Below are 16190 nucleotides of genomic sequence, written 5' to 3'. Positions count from 1 at the left end.
GTATTTCTTCTGTATTTAATATTATGTCTCCCTTTTCCATTCTAAGTTTTTTTATTTCTCTTTTCTCGTTTCCTCTGTTTCATCCTATCAATTTTATATCGTATTTTTCCTCTCCTAGTAATTTTCACCTATATTTTCGTCAGTTCATAAGTAAGTCTCGCTGGGTTATAAGGCTTTTAACATTTCCTTGCATTATCTGGTCATCGATATTACTTTTGCCTCTTAGAGTTCTTTAGTTTTTCATTAGATTTTTTCCCCTGGCTATATTTTTCTATTCTTTTTTATATAGGCACAGGGTACCTTAAGCTTTCTTTAATAATTTGACTATTACAGTGTGTAGAGAGTCAATTTAAAGATTTCCGGATTGGAATTTGGGTTTTTAGAACGTTTTTTATTCTTTAACTCTAATACTGTTACTGGGTTTATCCACGTTATACTTTGTTTGTTGTGTGTTTTATTTTTTACCGTATATTTAACAGAATTACTGTATATACTATTATTCTTCTTCTTGTGCCACTTCTATCGGAGATTGGAAATCATCAAGGCTATCCTGACCTTGTTTACAGTTGACCTAAAGAGTTCATTAGTGTACCTAAAGAGTTCATTAGTGGACTAATATATATACTATCACAGTCATACTCTAATTCAGGCTGTCATTTACGAATTTACATTCTTGAATTGTACACAAAAATTAACTTGGAGACAATCTAACATTAAATAACTAAATATATGTCAACTTAATATTTTATTTACACTACCGTCAGCCATATATAACATATTACTTTTTAGTCTGGTAACAAAACGGAAGCTGGGAAAGAGCCCAAAAGGTCGTTTAACTTTTCCTTTGTCATCTGTACGGACTGAACACTAATCATATTACTAGCTGTACTCAAAATCATCGAAGGGTTGCTGTTGAAAATATTTGCCGCCACATTCACTAAAAAAACGCAAAAATTAAATTTATGAACAGATTTATTAAATCAATAACAATCTATATATATATATATATATATATATATATATATATATATATATATATATAAATATATAAATATATAATAATATATATATATATATATAAATATATAAATATATATATAAATATATAAATATAAATAATATATAAATATTTCCGCGGTTAGTAGAATTAAAACTTAATTTAATTTTTTATAAAGACTTTTAAAAAAACTAGACTCAAAGAATTGTACGTAGCTAGAAGAACAGCAACTGCGAACAATCTTCCAGAACAGTTACCACTACGTTATGAAAAACCAAAAGGTATTACACAAAAAAAGGATCATCTACTATAAAAAAAATTTTTACAGTGGATCTCCAGTCAGTTTGATGACTTTTATAGAAATTTAGTTGTCTCCAGACAAAATGTTAATAGCGATGATGAATAAATATTTTTTTATATTCATTTGTATTTTTATTTGCGCTTACTTACGTAGGCAGTTACTATTTTCTTCACTTTTACTCCTGCTGGTAAATGCTGCGGCAAAAGACCTTAAGTTACAATATTATCCAATATATAAACAAATTTTTTATCACAGTAGAAAAATATTTTTTAACTAATATACAATATTACAATTATATAAATACATAATTTCATATGTCTTTAGATTAAGAATGATAATTTTCAATTGCAATGCAATAATTTTCTGAAATTCATCTTATTTAGGTACTCATTATCTCAAAACTTCAATAGATGGACATACGGCAATTTACCTCTACGGTGCAGATATATACATAAAGATTTCCGCGGTTAGTAAAATTAAAACTAAAGCTAGGATCATTACTATTACAAGAATTAATATTAAACAGGCTTCCGGGTTGACACGCGTCGATTATCACATATTATATCTTTCGACATATCACATATTATATCTTTCGACAAATATAAACTGGGGGGCTAAGTGTGACGAACTGGACAGATTTATGGGTGGAACAAAAGTGGCGCAAGCTTGGAAAACATTAAAACAGTTTAGGAAAAATGAGAAAAATGAAGACAACATTTCTCTCATAAAGTTAAATGAATGGGAAGAATATTATACGAAACTGCTGAAAGAGGATAGAGTAGAGTACAGATGGGAAAAGATAAGGGAATTAATAGACAACAGAGACGAAAGACAGGAAATCCCTATAATAACATTATCTGAATTGACGAAAACCTTAAAAGAGATTAAAAACGGAAAAGCCGCAGGGCCTGGAGACATTCCCATAGAGCTGGTTAAATATGGGCCGACTGCACTTTTAGAATTAATAGTAGACCTTTTCAATAAATGTATGTGTGGAGACCAGGAAATTCCTAAAGATTGGAATAAATCTTATATAAGCTCCATATATAAGAGAGGGAATAAAAGAGACTGTTCCAATTATAGAGGTATTAGTGTGACGAGCTCTGTGGGCCGGTTGTACGGCAGAATATTAAAGAAGAGGGTTGAAAGACAGATACAAGATATTGAAGAACAAAGCGGCTTTCATACCGGGAGATCCTGCCTTGATAATATATTTATCCTACGACAAATAATTGAAAAGCGTGTCGAAAGAAGTAGAGAGACCCATTTGGTATTTATAGACCTTGAGAAAGCATATGATAGTGTCCCGTTAAAGAAAATGTTTGAGGTCCTCGAAAGGTCCGGATTGGATTCGACGTATATCCGAGCGATATATAAATTGTACGAAAATGCAGTTAGTTGTGTAAAAATTGGAACCAGAACCTCAAATGAATTTAAAGTCACTAAAGGCCTAAAGCAAGGATGCTGTTTGTCACCGACACTCTTTAAAATATACGTCCAAGAAGCTTTGAGGAATTGGAGAAATAAATGTAGATTTATGGGCATCGAAGTGGGACAAGAAACTCTGTATACATTGTTGTTTGCAGATGATCAGGTGGTGGTTGCAACTGATGAGGAAGATATAAATTATATGGATCGAAAATTATTTGAGGAATATGCCAAATGGGGGCTTACTGTAAAAATAAGCAAAACAGAATATTTAAAAATTGGAGGCAATACCACAGATCTGAGGCTTGAAAACGCAGTCATAAAAGGCTGCAACCAGTATAAATATCTAGGAAGCATCATATCAGCAGATGGCAGAGTTAAGATAGATGTACAAAACCGAATAACCCAAGGGAAAAAATGCATCCGAATACTGAATTCATTACTGTGGTCTAATAAAATAAAGTCTTTAATAGTCTTTAATAGAATGCGCAAACTTTTTTGCAATCGTGATATCAATATAAAGTTACGAATACGAATGCTGCGGTGTTATGTCTTTTCTACCCTGTTGTATGGAGTAGAGGCTTGGACACTAAAACAGTTGACCACAAAAAACATCGAAGCTTTCGAGATGTGGTGCTGTAGGCGCATTCTCAGAATATCATGGATGGACCGCTTCACTAACACGCAAGTACTCCAAACTTTAGACAAAAGATGCGAAATTCTAAATGAGATAAAAACTAGAAAGATGGAATACTTGGGGCACATGGTGAGAGGTGAAAAGTACGAACTTTTAAGAAATATCATGCAGGGCAAAAGAAGTGTGGGAAGAAGAAAAATATCGTGGCTTCGTAATCTACGTGAATGGTTCGGGTGTAGTTCGATTGAACTTTTTAGGCGCGCTGCTAACAAAGTCGCAGTGGCCATGATGATTTCCAATCTCCGCTAGGAGTGGCACGAGAAGAAGAAGAATAAAATAAAGATGCATACCAAACTTCGCGTATACAAAGCAATTGTAGAACCAATTACCACATATGGTGCCGAATGTTGGACGATGACAAAGAATGAACGAGATAAAGTAGACGTTGTGGAAATGGATTATCTTAGAAGGTCATGTCGAGTATCGAGAATGGAAAGAATCAGGAATGAGGAAATACGAAACCGTACAGGAATTAGAGATACTCTTTCAGATAGAATACAAGGAAGGCAATTACAATGGTATGGTCACGTGATGAGAATGGAGGAGGAGCGGTGGCCAAAGGAAGCCTTAATGTATGTTCCGCCAGAAAGAAGGAAAAGGGGAAGACCACCAAATTCCTGGAGAAGAGAAATTACAAAAACAATGCAATCTAGAGGCTTAGAAGAGGGAGATTGGAGAGATAGGAAAAGATGGAGGCTGAAATGCGGGAAGCGGCAATCGCCGTAGGACCCCCGTTATATGATGATGATATCTTTCGACATTCTCTCTGATGTCTTTTTCAGTGCTTTCGATGTCTCAGTCTCCCGAGCCCCAGACACTACCACACTGATCAATATGCATGATTAGAAAATTATTTAAATCATTAAACAAAATTTTTAATGAAAAAATTAAAATTTTAAAGAACTTAAATGTGTGATGTTATAAAAAAATATTAACAATTCAGATAAAATTTCCAATTATAGTCATATATTGTAACAAGTGCCATACTCCGTTTTTGTTTTTTTAAATTATACCTGTTACAGAAAGTTCACAGTTTTATTGTAAAATAATAAATAATATTCTTACACATAGGCTGGAAACTTTTATCCTTTGATTCCAATTTGATGTGACCGTTGCCTATTTTGATATTTTGAGTCAGCTTATTTATTTTAAAATATTCCAAACCGTCTTCCTTCTTAAACGTAGTAAGACTTATTTTCATGGACATTTTTAAGTCACCTGAAAATTTTGAAAAATATACATTATTATATAAAATATATATACATATAAATACATTATATATATATTTTTTATATAAAATACAATATATATATATATACAAAACTCAAATATTTGGGTGTGCAGCGGAAGATAGGACAAAGAAGTACTCTTTTTAGTAAACCAAGCTTTCGCAAATCTTTATTTGCATCATCAGGGTGCTACAATATATATATATATATATATATATATATATATATATATATATATATATATATATATATATATATATATATATTAAATGGCCAAATATATGGTCTAGGAGGACAAATTCGTTAAACTTCCCGTGCTCGATTCGGTATCAATAGAGTGTTATGACTTCAAATTCGGAAAGTCCAACGAATATCTCTTAAACTTGACCACTGCAGTGGTTAACGTACAGAGGTGCCACCTGCTTTGGTGGCCATATTTGTCCACCATTGGCATTTTGCATTTGGTGGTATATTTGGCCAATTAATTCAACAAAGCTATAACAGCTTTCTTCGGCGGTCAGCTAAATGAAAATTACTAACTTTTTGGGAAGAATCGCGTTGAGAATTTAAAATTCGAGGTTTCGGCACCCATTTTAGAGCCATTATCAACAGGGATATGGTTCCGTTCGATTTAGGGATTTCAATCTGCCTGCATCTATCTGTGAACAGAACAAGATATTGGTACGTCACGAGTAGTGAGGGTGAGTAGGCAGATTGAGACCCCCGAACTAGAACGGAACCATATCCCTCTTGATAATGGCTCCAAAGTGGGTGCCGAAACGTCGAGTTTTAAATTCTCAATATATCTATACACATACATACATATTTTTATTCTGGCATAAAATAATCGTATCGTCAGCAAGTATATTGATCTATCTACTAATGTTTAGTTTATGTAAGCTGTTATAATAGATCAATAAAAATATTGGACCAAGACAGAACTCTGTGACACTTCACAATGATACTCCAGTCGTCAGAGACGAAAATGCCGAAAATGAACCTCTAAAAAGTATACGAACAAACTAAGTTTTGCTGAAAATATCCATTTTTTTTTGGAGTCCCCAAGATGCAAAAAAGTTTACCACTTTTACCTAAAACTAAATAACTCTTAGGGGCTTCTCCCTAAAACGTCCCCTCTTAGAGGGGGAAAACGGAAATTAATTCACTTTACTGTGATTTAATCACAGTATCAATTTACCAAGAATATGTATGCCGTAGAAAAAAATGTAGACGTGATAATTTTCAACAAAAATGTCTATTACCAATTTTTGTTTAGAATTAACCGTTCTCTCAGAAACAATGCTTGAATCAACCAGCGATTTTGATGTGAATTACAGCGAAATAAATTTTAAATAATTTTTTTTTTATTTAAAAACTCGACGGTAAAAATTCAATATCTCTTGATAAGAGAGTCCTCTTGACAAAAATCAAAACGTGTTTTAAAGGTAAAGAGTGCTGCTTTCATTAGACACCACATCGTATATGATTTTATCTCTCCCGGGGTGGGGATAATCTTGAGCCACAGCTCTAGTGTTTTCAATTGTAGTCGCCACCCACTAAGAACCTGGGTCCTAATGATCTAAAATGTGTTTCAAATCCATTATTGTTAGGTTATAATAAACTGCTGAAATGTATAGTGGGCCAAAATTGTCTTTTATGCAAATTGAAGCTACTTGTAAGAAGTCTTCTTCGATTTTCGGTGGTTCGTCTTATTAATTATTCCTAATTATTATTGCTGCTACGCCTCTAGGATTTCTTTCTGCATCAGTATGTGCTGCGTTGTAGACCTTATGCGAGGTGATTTTAAATTGTGCACTGGCGAATAAGTGCGTTTCATATACTAATATAATGGGGTGTATTCTGTAACATTTCCGTTAAATTTAAGAGGCCTCTAAAATTTAACTTTTAACGGTCCTCTTAAAGTTTTAGGTAACATTGACATTTTATAAAGAAATATTATAGAGGACCGCTAAAATCTATTTTTTTAGAGGAATCCTCTAAAAGGTTTTCAATCAGATATGGCAACGTCGCACGTTGATCGTGTTTAAACTACTTGTAATGTAGAAATTGACCAAAAACTAAGTGTCGAAGGCCAAAAACTTAAGAAAGAAGAAGTTGACAGTCTGCTTGACTTATTTTCGTTTTAATAAATTATGTCTCGTGGTCCATGAACAACAAAAGCTCAAAAAGAGTTTTTGATTTTGAAAGTTTTTTTTTAGAATAAAATAAAATTCTAACAGGAATTAAAATTAATCCCAAATGAATTGAGATATGTTATGGAAAAGGATTGATCATATCTAGGATTATCTTTTGATGTAATCTGAATTCAGCTCGACAAACAGAATAAAAAATTTGAATTTTGTTATAGGTGTAACACGTGGATTATAAAGTAAACTGAGAGTTACCTTTCATTATTATTTATTATTGCATCAACTAAAGCTTCGCCAAATATATCATAAAAAGCCATTTGTCTTTTTTAATTGTTTATCTGCACTATAATATATAAATAAAAAACTAATAATCATTATAAACCTAACCAAACAAAAATAATCAAATGATATTTAACGGAGTGCTAAAAATAAGAGGACAAGTTTTGACATCCTCCAAAATAAAATATTCTGTTTTAGCGGTAGTTTTAACGGTTTAGGTTATAATTTTAACGGATGCATAAGTTACAGTTTAGCAGACGCTAAAATTTTAGAGGCCTCTAAAATTTAACGGGAGTGTTACAGAATACACCCCAATGTCTTCTTTATTAGTTGTAATGCCAGTTGTATGCCCAAAAGGCCATACCGAGCCATATTCCCCGATCCATGCAAGGAATGCTCGTTTTATGCTGGATTTTTGGAACATTTATTTTCTTTTGATCCGTCTCCTACCATCTTCAACGTTTATTTCCAGTTTCCATCTTCATGTAGCAATCATCTCTCTTCTACTAGTTGCATTAGCAATATCAGCAGTAAGGCAGCCGTGGACCTTGTTCTGTAGGTATTATGATGACCTGGCACACATACCATTGTGTCAGCCATACCAGTTTGAAATTGCCCGATGCTGGTGTTAGATGTGACGTTACTACCGTGGTATTGGCATACCTTAAAATTTCTTTTTGAAACATAGAACCATGCTAAGCGAAAGAGAAGCCTTCATACCACACGCTACACAAACCTTTTAGATTGAGAATGCCTAAATATTTCTATAATGTCTCTTGAATTACCAGCCTAGTTTTTTTTATAGATAAAGCTACACCTCATATTTGTCGTACAATTAACACAGTGAATAATGTATGTATGCACTTCAAAATCATGATTAAGTTAAAACCGTGGGTCAATACTTACTGAAATTTCCTATGAAATGTCCTTTATTGTTAATTACCAAGTCCATTATTTTACCATCAATACTGTAATCGGTTTCAATATAAATGGATGGTATAGATAGTTTAATTGTTCCATATAGATTTACCGGGTCGACCCTAAAAAGATAATTCTAAGAATTAGTCGCAAAAAATTCTAAAAACGATATTGATGTATAAATACAGAAGGATGAAAAGATAGAGTTCAAGAAGATCTACATTTCGATGTACAAAACTGAAAAGAAAAGGCATTTGATAGAACTAAATGCAAGGAAGTGGGGAGGAAGATCTGTAGAACGAAATGAAATATACAGGGTGAGTCATGAGGAACTTTACATACTTCTACCATATGTAGAGTCCCTCATGGAGCATATCATGTGGCCACTAAAAAATGTCAACTCCTCTTCTTTATTAATTAATAGGGTGATTTGTGTAATTGACCATTTATTTCATTTTACTGTAGTGTTTATACGGCTCATTTGATTTTTTTAATTTTTGCATGATACAGTACACTACTATCAAGCATTCGACTGGTATTAGCTAAACTAAAAAAATCCAGGACTGGCTTTGGAAAAATTAATTTAGGGATTCGTATTAAATATTACACCATGTATAATTTTTTTTTAAAATGCAATAAGTGATTTTCAAACTACATAAATAGCCAATGAAAACGACATATGCGATAATGTTGACGCACTTTTATTAAATTTTTAGTGAACGATCAAATCTTACCAAAAATAGAACAACCATAATGAAGTATCAAATTATAAGGTATTAATTTAAACAAATGTTATAAATTTCAAACATTTTAATTAAAATGAGTTCCTACAACATAATCTAATACGTAGAAAATTAACATCTTTACTGTCACTTTGTATTATCTCTACGATAGAATCAATTGTTTTTCAGTTTTAAATTTTTACTCATAGATCGTATTGGGGCATTATTTTCGATAAATAATAAATTAAATTGATTAAAAAGTCAAACCTCTTGTATGTGTTAGTTTTTGTTGATTGTAAATGATTAAAATTTTATGTCAAATAATATAACATTGCATCAACTGTACTAAATAAAAATAAATCTAAAAAAGTTTAAAATGAAGGTTGGCGTTGACCGTTTGACGTTTCTTGATATTTTATACCCATTGTCATTATTGTCATTATTAATTCTTATTTATGTGTACAAGAATACATATTTCTTCTGTCATATCTACGTTAAGTACATTGTGTTAGTTTTGGTAGAGCTTTTGTTACTTTCGTTCAAAATGCCACATCAGTTTTCGACCACAGAATATGCAGACATAATATTTGTTTATGGATTCTGTAATGGGAATGGTAGGGCTGCTAGTAGAGAATATCGCAGGAGATTTCCTAATCGTCGAACTCCCAGTCATCCAACATTTGGGTCAGTTTTTAATTATTTGCGAGAAAATGGCACTTTTCCTAGTGGAACAACAGAGCGACATGTAGATGAAGCCCAGGAAGATGACATTATGGACACCGTTACTATGAACCCTACAATAAGCACTAGACAAGTAAGTCGAGAACTCAATGTTACTCAATCAAAAGTAAGTCTTACAAAAAAATAATCTATACCCATATCACATTCAAATGGTTCAGCGACTACATGCTGGAGATGAGATCGATAGGTTGGAATTTTGTAGATGGATTAACAATAATGGACCAACGCTATACAGGACACTATTTACAGATGAAGCCCAATTTACCAGAGACGGGATAAATAATTCACGAAATTCACATGTGTGGGCAGAAGAAAATCCTCATGCTATTCGAGAACGTCGTTCTCAGTTAAGGTTTTCGGTTAACGTGTGGATTGGTGTCATAAATAACCAATTAGTAGGTCCCCACTTTTTTGATGGTCCTTTAACAGGGTAGGTCTATTTGAACTTTCTACAAAATATTTTGCCGAATTTGCTTGTCAACGCGAACGTTGCTATCCGAGGGATGTATTTTCAGCATGATGGGGCACCCCCACACTTTTTACTGGCAGTGAGACAACATCTCAATAATGTTTATGGCAACAGGTGGATAGGACGTGCAGGTCCTATTTCGTGGCCTTCAAGATCCCCTGATTTCAATCTCGTTGATTACCATATTTGGGGACGATTGAAGCAACTAGTTTACGCAGTGAATATTAATAACCGACAACAATTAATTGATAGAATTATACATTGTTGTAATACTATTAGAAACGATCCCCAGAGTATCCGTAATTCAATACGTCAATTAACAATTCGGCAACAAAAATGTGTACAGGCTGCAGGGTTCCATTTCGAAAATCTATTTTGAATTATTTTTATTTTGTTACCATTATTGTATCTTTTCCAGTTCTAATTTATGGGTTTATCATAACTATGTACATATTTTTAGTTTTTTTTTTAATTGTTCTTCGTTATTGTTAGTAGTTACTGTTTTTTGTTGTGCAGTGACTCAGTTTATCATTTCAATTAAAATGTTTGAAATTTATAACATTTGTTTAAATTAATTACCTTATAATAATTTGATACTTCATTATGGTTGTTCTATTTTTGGTAAGATTTGATCGTTCACTAAAAATTTAATAAAAGTGCGACAACATTGTCGCATATGTCGTTTTCATTGGCTATTTATGTAGTTTGAAAATCACTTATTGCATTAAAAAAAAAAATATATATACAGGGTGTAATATTTAATACGAATCCCTAAATTAATTTTTCCAAAGCCAGTCCTGGAATTTTTTAGTTTAGCTAATACCACTCGAATGCTTGATAGTAGTGTACTGTATCATGCAAAAGTTAAAAAAATCAAATGAGCCGTATAAACACTACAGTAACATGAAATAAATGGTCAATTACACAAATCACCCTGTTAATTAATAAAGAAGATGAGTTGACATTTTTTAGTGGCCACATGATATGCTCCCTGAGGGACTCTACATATGGTAGAAGTATGTAAAGTTCCTCATGACTCACCCTGTATAATCTATTTACAAGGAAATGTAATTTAATGTTAAGCAATGTAAATAAATAAATAAAAAATAATTGTTAAAATTTAAAAATATAAAACTTACTTCATTTGATCAAATACCACGCCTTTGAATCCTTCAACTTCTATGTCTGTAAACTTGGCCGAAATTTCACCGAAACCAGCAATATTCTGCTGTATAGCTAGTTCTGGAAGTTTCAGAGGATCCAGGGGTGGAATTCCCAAATCAGGCACACCGTTCATAACAAGAGGCAGGAATCTGGTTAATGTTTTCGTGAAGCATTGTTCAAAATCAGGATCCGATTTTTTGCAGGTGAGCTTGCGTACAAGATTCGCTAAAATTAGTTACTATTTGTACATTGTTATTGTGTACATTACTAGTTTTGTACTTACATGTTGGTAAAAGTATTGCAAAAGTCAAGACGGTTATGAATAATTTTCGTAAAAAGCTTCAACATCTGAGACATGAGTGAGGCTTATCAATCGAAGATGATTACATTTTTTGACATTGTTGAAACGTAGAAGTTAGTCAGTATTGTGTAATTCTACCAGTATTTTATACATACTCCAGAAAGTGCCTCTGAACCTCTAAAAATCATACGAACAAGCTGAATTTTACTGAGCGTATTAATTTTGGGACTCCAAAAAATACGCAAAAAAGTTTACCACTTTTACCTCTGGGCTTCCCCCTAAAACCCCCCTCGCAGGGTATTAAAAACGCAAAAAAATCGATTTACCAAGAATCTGTACACTGTAGAAAAAAATGTTTCAAATAAAAAATGTAGCTGAGATAATTTTAACCAAAAATGTTTATAAGGTTTTTTTGTAGAAGGAACCGTTCGCTTAGAAACAACGCATGAAGCGACCGTCGATTTTGCATGTCAGTTACGCGCGCGAAATCAATGTTTAATAACATTTGTATCAGTTCGACTATCCCTTTCATTGACTAGCCAATATGATGTTTCCATTACTAGAGCCTAACCTTAAAAACTTATAGCCTTAAATTTTAGTTTTAACTTTTGGCAACAAACGTGAAATATACTTAAAAAACGCTGGATTTAAACTTGCACACAACAAACGATCTAAAACATTTAAAACTTTTTTTTTCTATTACACTAGTACGTTATTCAAAAGAACAAAACTTCTGCAATAAACTAGACCCAAAACTGTATTCTTAAATGCATTTCCCGTGACGTGTGATCGTTTGTAATGTAACACAAAACTCAAAATGGAAATTTCATGTCATAGGTTTTAAAGATTGATCTCTAAAAATGGAAATTTTACTACAACTGGCCAATGAAAGTGATCAATTTTATTGATCTCAGGAGAATCATAAAAAATGGCAAAAATCGCGCCACGTTTATTTATTTAATACCTGTATAAAATGTGAGTTTATTTGCGGCAAAATACAAAAACCGCATACGAAAGCTGAACTCTTTACCTTTAAAACGCATCTTGATTTTTGTCGATAGGTCACTTGAATCAAAAGTTATCCAATTTTTACCGTCGAGCTGATAAAAATTTTATTGAACATTGATTTCGCGCGCGTAACTGACATGCAAAATCGACGGTCGCTTCAAGTGTAGTTTTTAAGAGAACGGTTCATTCTACACAAAAAATTCTTATAAACATTTTTGTTTGAAATTATCTCAGCTACATTCTTTATTTGAGACATTTTTATCTGCGGTATACAGATTCTTGGTAAATCGATTTTTTCGTTTTTATCCCCCTGCGAAGGAGGTTTTAGGGGGAAACCCGGAGGTAAAAGTGGTAAACTTTTTTGCATCTTTTTTGGGATCCCAAAATTAATATTCTCTGCAAAATTCAGCTTGTTCGTATGATTTTTAGAGGTCAACTCTCTGACGACTGGACTAATATTTTTCAAGATTTTTTCTATTAGATTGAACTCGTCATCGTTCATAAGTTTTATAATTTTGCCATACTTGTTACTTTCCGTGTCGGGATCACTTCTTTAGATTTGATACTGCCAATGTTTTGCCACTTGGATGGCTCTATCATTAGCTGTCATTAGGTTAAGGTGAGTGCATGCCTGGGTCAAGTTCGTGCAGGCCAATATACATTCTGGATTTTGCACTTCATCGCAGTTGCACTTGTCATCTGTATAGCCCCATATTTTTAAGTTTGACCTCACCAGAACAACGGACGCTTGTCTCCAAAGCTGTAGATCACGTCGTTCAACGATGGTTTCGATCGGAGGTGGAGGTACTCATGAAGTCCTTACAAAATTTAAACCTTGATGAGTGCCAGCGCTGCCCAAATATGGGATGGAGTGGTTCACTCTCTTGCTTCTCGACCTCAGAAATGACTTTCCTTCAAATGTTTATGATATTATTTGATCCGTCTGGTGTATACCGTGATTAATATGATGAGTGTGAGCGGAATGATTCCAAACTGGAGCTGAATATTCTGCTGTAGAAAACACAAGGGTATAGCTAATGTTCTTAGCACACTTGACTGAGCTTCCCAACTTACTTATTATTTTTCTAGCCTTCCCATAATCTACTATCATTCAGATCTACTAGTAACATATGCACTTCGTGTGAGCTTATGGTCTTTTTGTTCTTTTATTTCAGATCGTCAGAATATGATATCAAAGTTGATCTGCCTGCTCAACCGTTTTGTTCTTCTGATCCATACGGATGGTATTCTTAGCATATCTTCTTCTTTATTGCCTTTTTGGTATATGGAGCTTATCTCCTTATCCTTATTAACTTATTTACAAGTTTGCGCTGCTGGTTCTACGATAAGGTATTTATTATAAGGTAAAAATGGCCTCTGGGCGGGAACACGTCCTTTTTTTGTTAGAGGTATTACTTTTTTGTTTTTTCTTGAAATCTTCACTGGTTTTCCATTAACCATATGTCATTATAGGCTATAGTATTATAATATGCAGGTCTTTGTTCCATTAATAATGATTTCTAATATTCTTGCCATTTTTCTAATTATATTGGGTTGATTTTACTTCCCTTTTTCCGGATCGAATATTTTTATGAATCTTCATGATTCTCTAGATTGTCGTCCTAAATAAGTATCTAATTCTTGACACTTGTCTTCATAGCAGAAAACTTAAAATCGGAAATATGGAATATCTCTAAAGCAGGTAAAAGCCATATGTACGTGTTTGAACGACAGAGAGCGTTAAAGTATATGTGAAAATGGTACCTGGAAAAGGTCTAATCATGAAATATGTAACAAATTCAAACACATTTGAGATGGAAAAAACGTGATAATACTTGTAAAAGAATAAAGATAAAGAGAACATCTAACACGAGCACAACAGATCATCTAACACGAACAATCTTCCATATGAATATTTTTATCACAGCTCAGGCAAAGTAAACATAAAAGTAGACCACAAGAGGTAGATGGAAGGATGGAGTTGTAGAAGTGCATGGTGTAATAAATTGCAAAATTGTTGTAAGTAACTACCAACGGTTGTCAATGCAGAAAGAAGAGAGAAACTACGAACAAAGAACTTCAAGAACTACAAGATCTAAGTAAGCCAATAGAGACGAGAAAATTTTACGAGAAACCGAACAAAAGCAAAAAGGAATTCAAACAAAAGAAGTAAAGAGATAAGGAGGGTAATATATAGACAGAACAGCAACAGAAACTAAGAAGATGGAATTCCAGAATGAGACCGAAATGTTTTTCGTTATATTGATATACTAGATGTTCGTTTGCAATACTTCATTTAACGTTTTTTATAAAAATATTGCTTTTTATTGTGTGTTCTTAATACGCCATACGCTAAAAAGAAAATAAATTCTCCGCTACTGATACGCTTCTTGATAAAACTCATAAGGACAGCTAAATTATACGATAACTTACGATATCACGCGTATGACTCATTTCATTTTGTCTTTGCCAAGCTTATAAGTCAAGAAAACTGAAGCGAAAATGTGACTGGATGGAGACCATAGAGAGAAATAAGAAGCGTAGGAAGATCCCGCCACAAAGGTGGCACCATAACGTAAAAAAAACAAAGGCCCGGAATAGAGAAAACTGAAGAGCAATGAGAGAGGCGTAGATCTAAAAGATAAGAGAAATTCTAAAAGGAGAAAAAGAAGATGATGATTTCTTCGTCATTTAATTATTTTTCTTATTATAAAATTAGTAATGTTGAAATAAAAATACCTTGATTTGATAAATAAAGCATAAATTTCAAAACTCACGATTAATAGCTCCTTGTGAAAGCTCCCATATGACACCCAACACAAATAGATACTTCATATTGGACTCTTAAACATTAAACGGACAACTGTGGTACATCTATTAGAAAAATAGTTTATATATTGCTTTATTTCGTTGCTTGTCAAGGTAAAAATAATTACTTTAATTTTTCTTGTTTTTGCAATTATGAATGTAATGTTCAAAATGTTATTCGTAATCAAATATACCATGATTTTTCAAATTTAAATTCGCTTATGTGTTTATATAATTGTTTTTTTACTCAAAGATATTTATCTTGTTTTTTTGCCGAACAGGTCGACTGTCGAAGGCGAATTTCAATTTCTGCAGATCGTTAAAAATAATTTAAAACGCGTAATTATTTAACTTGAACTATGTCTAGAACTAGTAAATAGTCATGTACAAAGTATCAGGAAAAACCCAAGACGGAAAAGCAATAAAAAATATTTTCCTTAAAGATAATATGGAAAGAAAAGTCCTAACTCACAATCCTTTATGTTTATTAAGTCTTGAATGATGTTATGTTTCTGTGAGCGGTTTCAGAATTAACAAGTTATACTTTGTTCAAAATATATAAACAACAAAAATTTGAATATGCTCGGCAATTACAAATTGCTAAAAAGCCAAGCGTACTGTAATTTTATTACAAACTCCAATAATAAACCTGCAGTTCGATACATCCTGATCTACCTCCAGCCGAAATAAATCAATTTTTACTACAATTTTGCAGAGAATATAATTACATCTCTTCCAACTATTAATGTCGATGTCCTCTTCAATTATAGAAATTATCCTTCTCCAACCTAGTCCTTGTTTTTTCGTCCCGTTGTAGAAGAAGACGTCTCTCTAATAATAAAGTCTCTTAGTAATTCTAATTGTAGGGACGTTCACGCAATTAATAGCCAACTTTTAAAAGAAACTTACCAAATAGTTTTAACATCTTTCACTCATCTTATTAATTTAATTCTATCAACTGGAGTATTTCCAGAAGTA

The 16190-nt window shown here is 32.8% G+C and overlaps 2 protein-coding genes across 2 annotated transcripts in view; one reads left to right on the top strand and one right to left on the bottom strand.

Annotated features, from left to right (window-relative positions):
- Positions 1 to 16190, top strand: part of ACC (acetyl-CoA carboxylase) — a 139535-nt gene that overhangs the window by 4750 nt on the left and 118595 nt on the right. The gene's annotated exons all lie outside the window — the stretch shown is intronic.
- LOC140440880 (putative beta-carotene-binding protein) lies at positions 733 to 15329 on the bottom strand. The gene is made up of 5 exons (XM_072531244.1): positions 15182 to 15329; positions 11071 to 11320; positions 7988 to 8121; positions 4489 to 4641; positions 733 to 937 (listed from the first exon to the last, which is right to left on the bottom strand). Exons 1-5 carry the CDS (start codon positions 15237 to 15239, stop codon positions 786 to 788), a joined length of 747 nt encoding a protein of 248 aa, XP_072387345.1. The 5' UTR covers positions 15240 to 15329; the 3' UTR covers positions 733 to 785.

This window comes from Diabrotica undecimpunctata, chromosome 5 (genome assembly GCF_040954645.1).
Source record: "Diabrotica undecimpunctata isolate CICGRU chromosome 5, icDiaUnde3, whole genome shotgun sequence".
In the NCBI taxonomy this organism is placed as follows: Eukaryota; Metazoa; Arthropoda; class Insecta; order Coleoptera; family Chrysomelidae; genus Diabrotica; species Diabrotica undecimpunctata.
The sequence above is the reverse complement of the archived record's forward strand: the minus strand, read 5'-3'. Positions and strand labels throughout refer to the sequence as shown.

Excerpts from the sequence above, each read along its gene's own strand:
- LOC140440880 (XM_072531244.1), bottom strand. The coding sequence starts at position 15,239 with ATGAAGTATCTATTTGTGTTGGGTGTCATATGGGAGCTTTCACAAGGA. Across the intron at positions 8,122-11,070 it reads GTGGTATTTGATCAAATGAA|GGTCGACCCGGTAAATCTAT; the intron begins GTAAGTTTTATA and ends TTATCTTTTTAG. Across the intron at positions 938-4,488 it reads TAAAAGTTTCCAGCCTATGT|TGAATGTGGCGGCAAATATT; the intron begins GTAAGAATATTA and ends GCGTTTTTTTAG.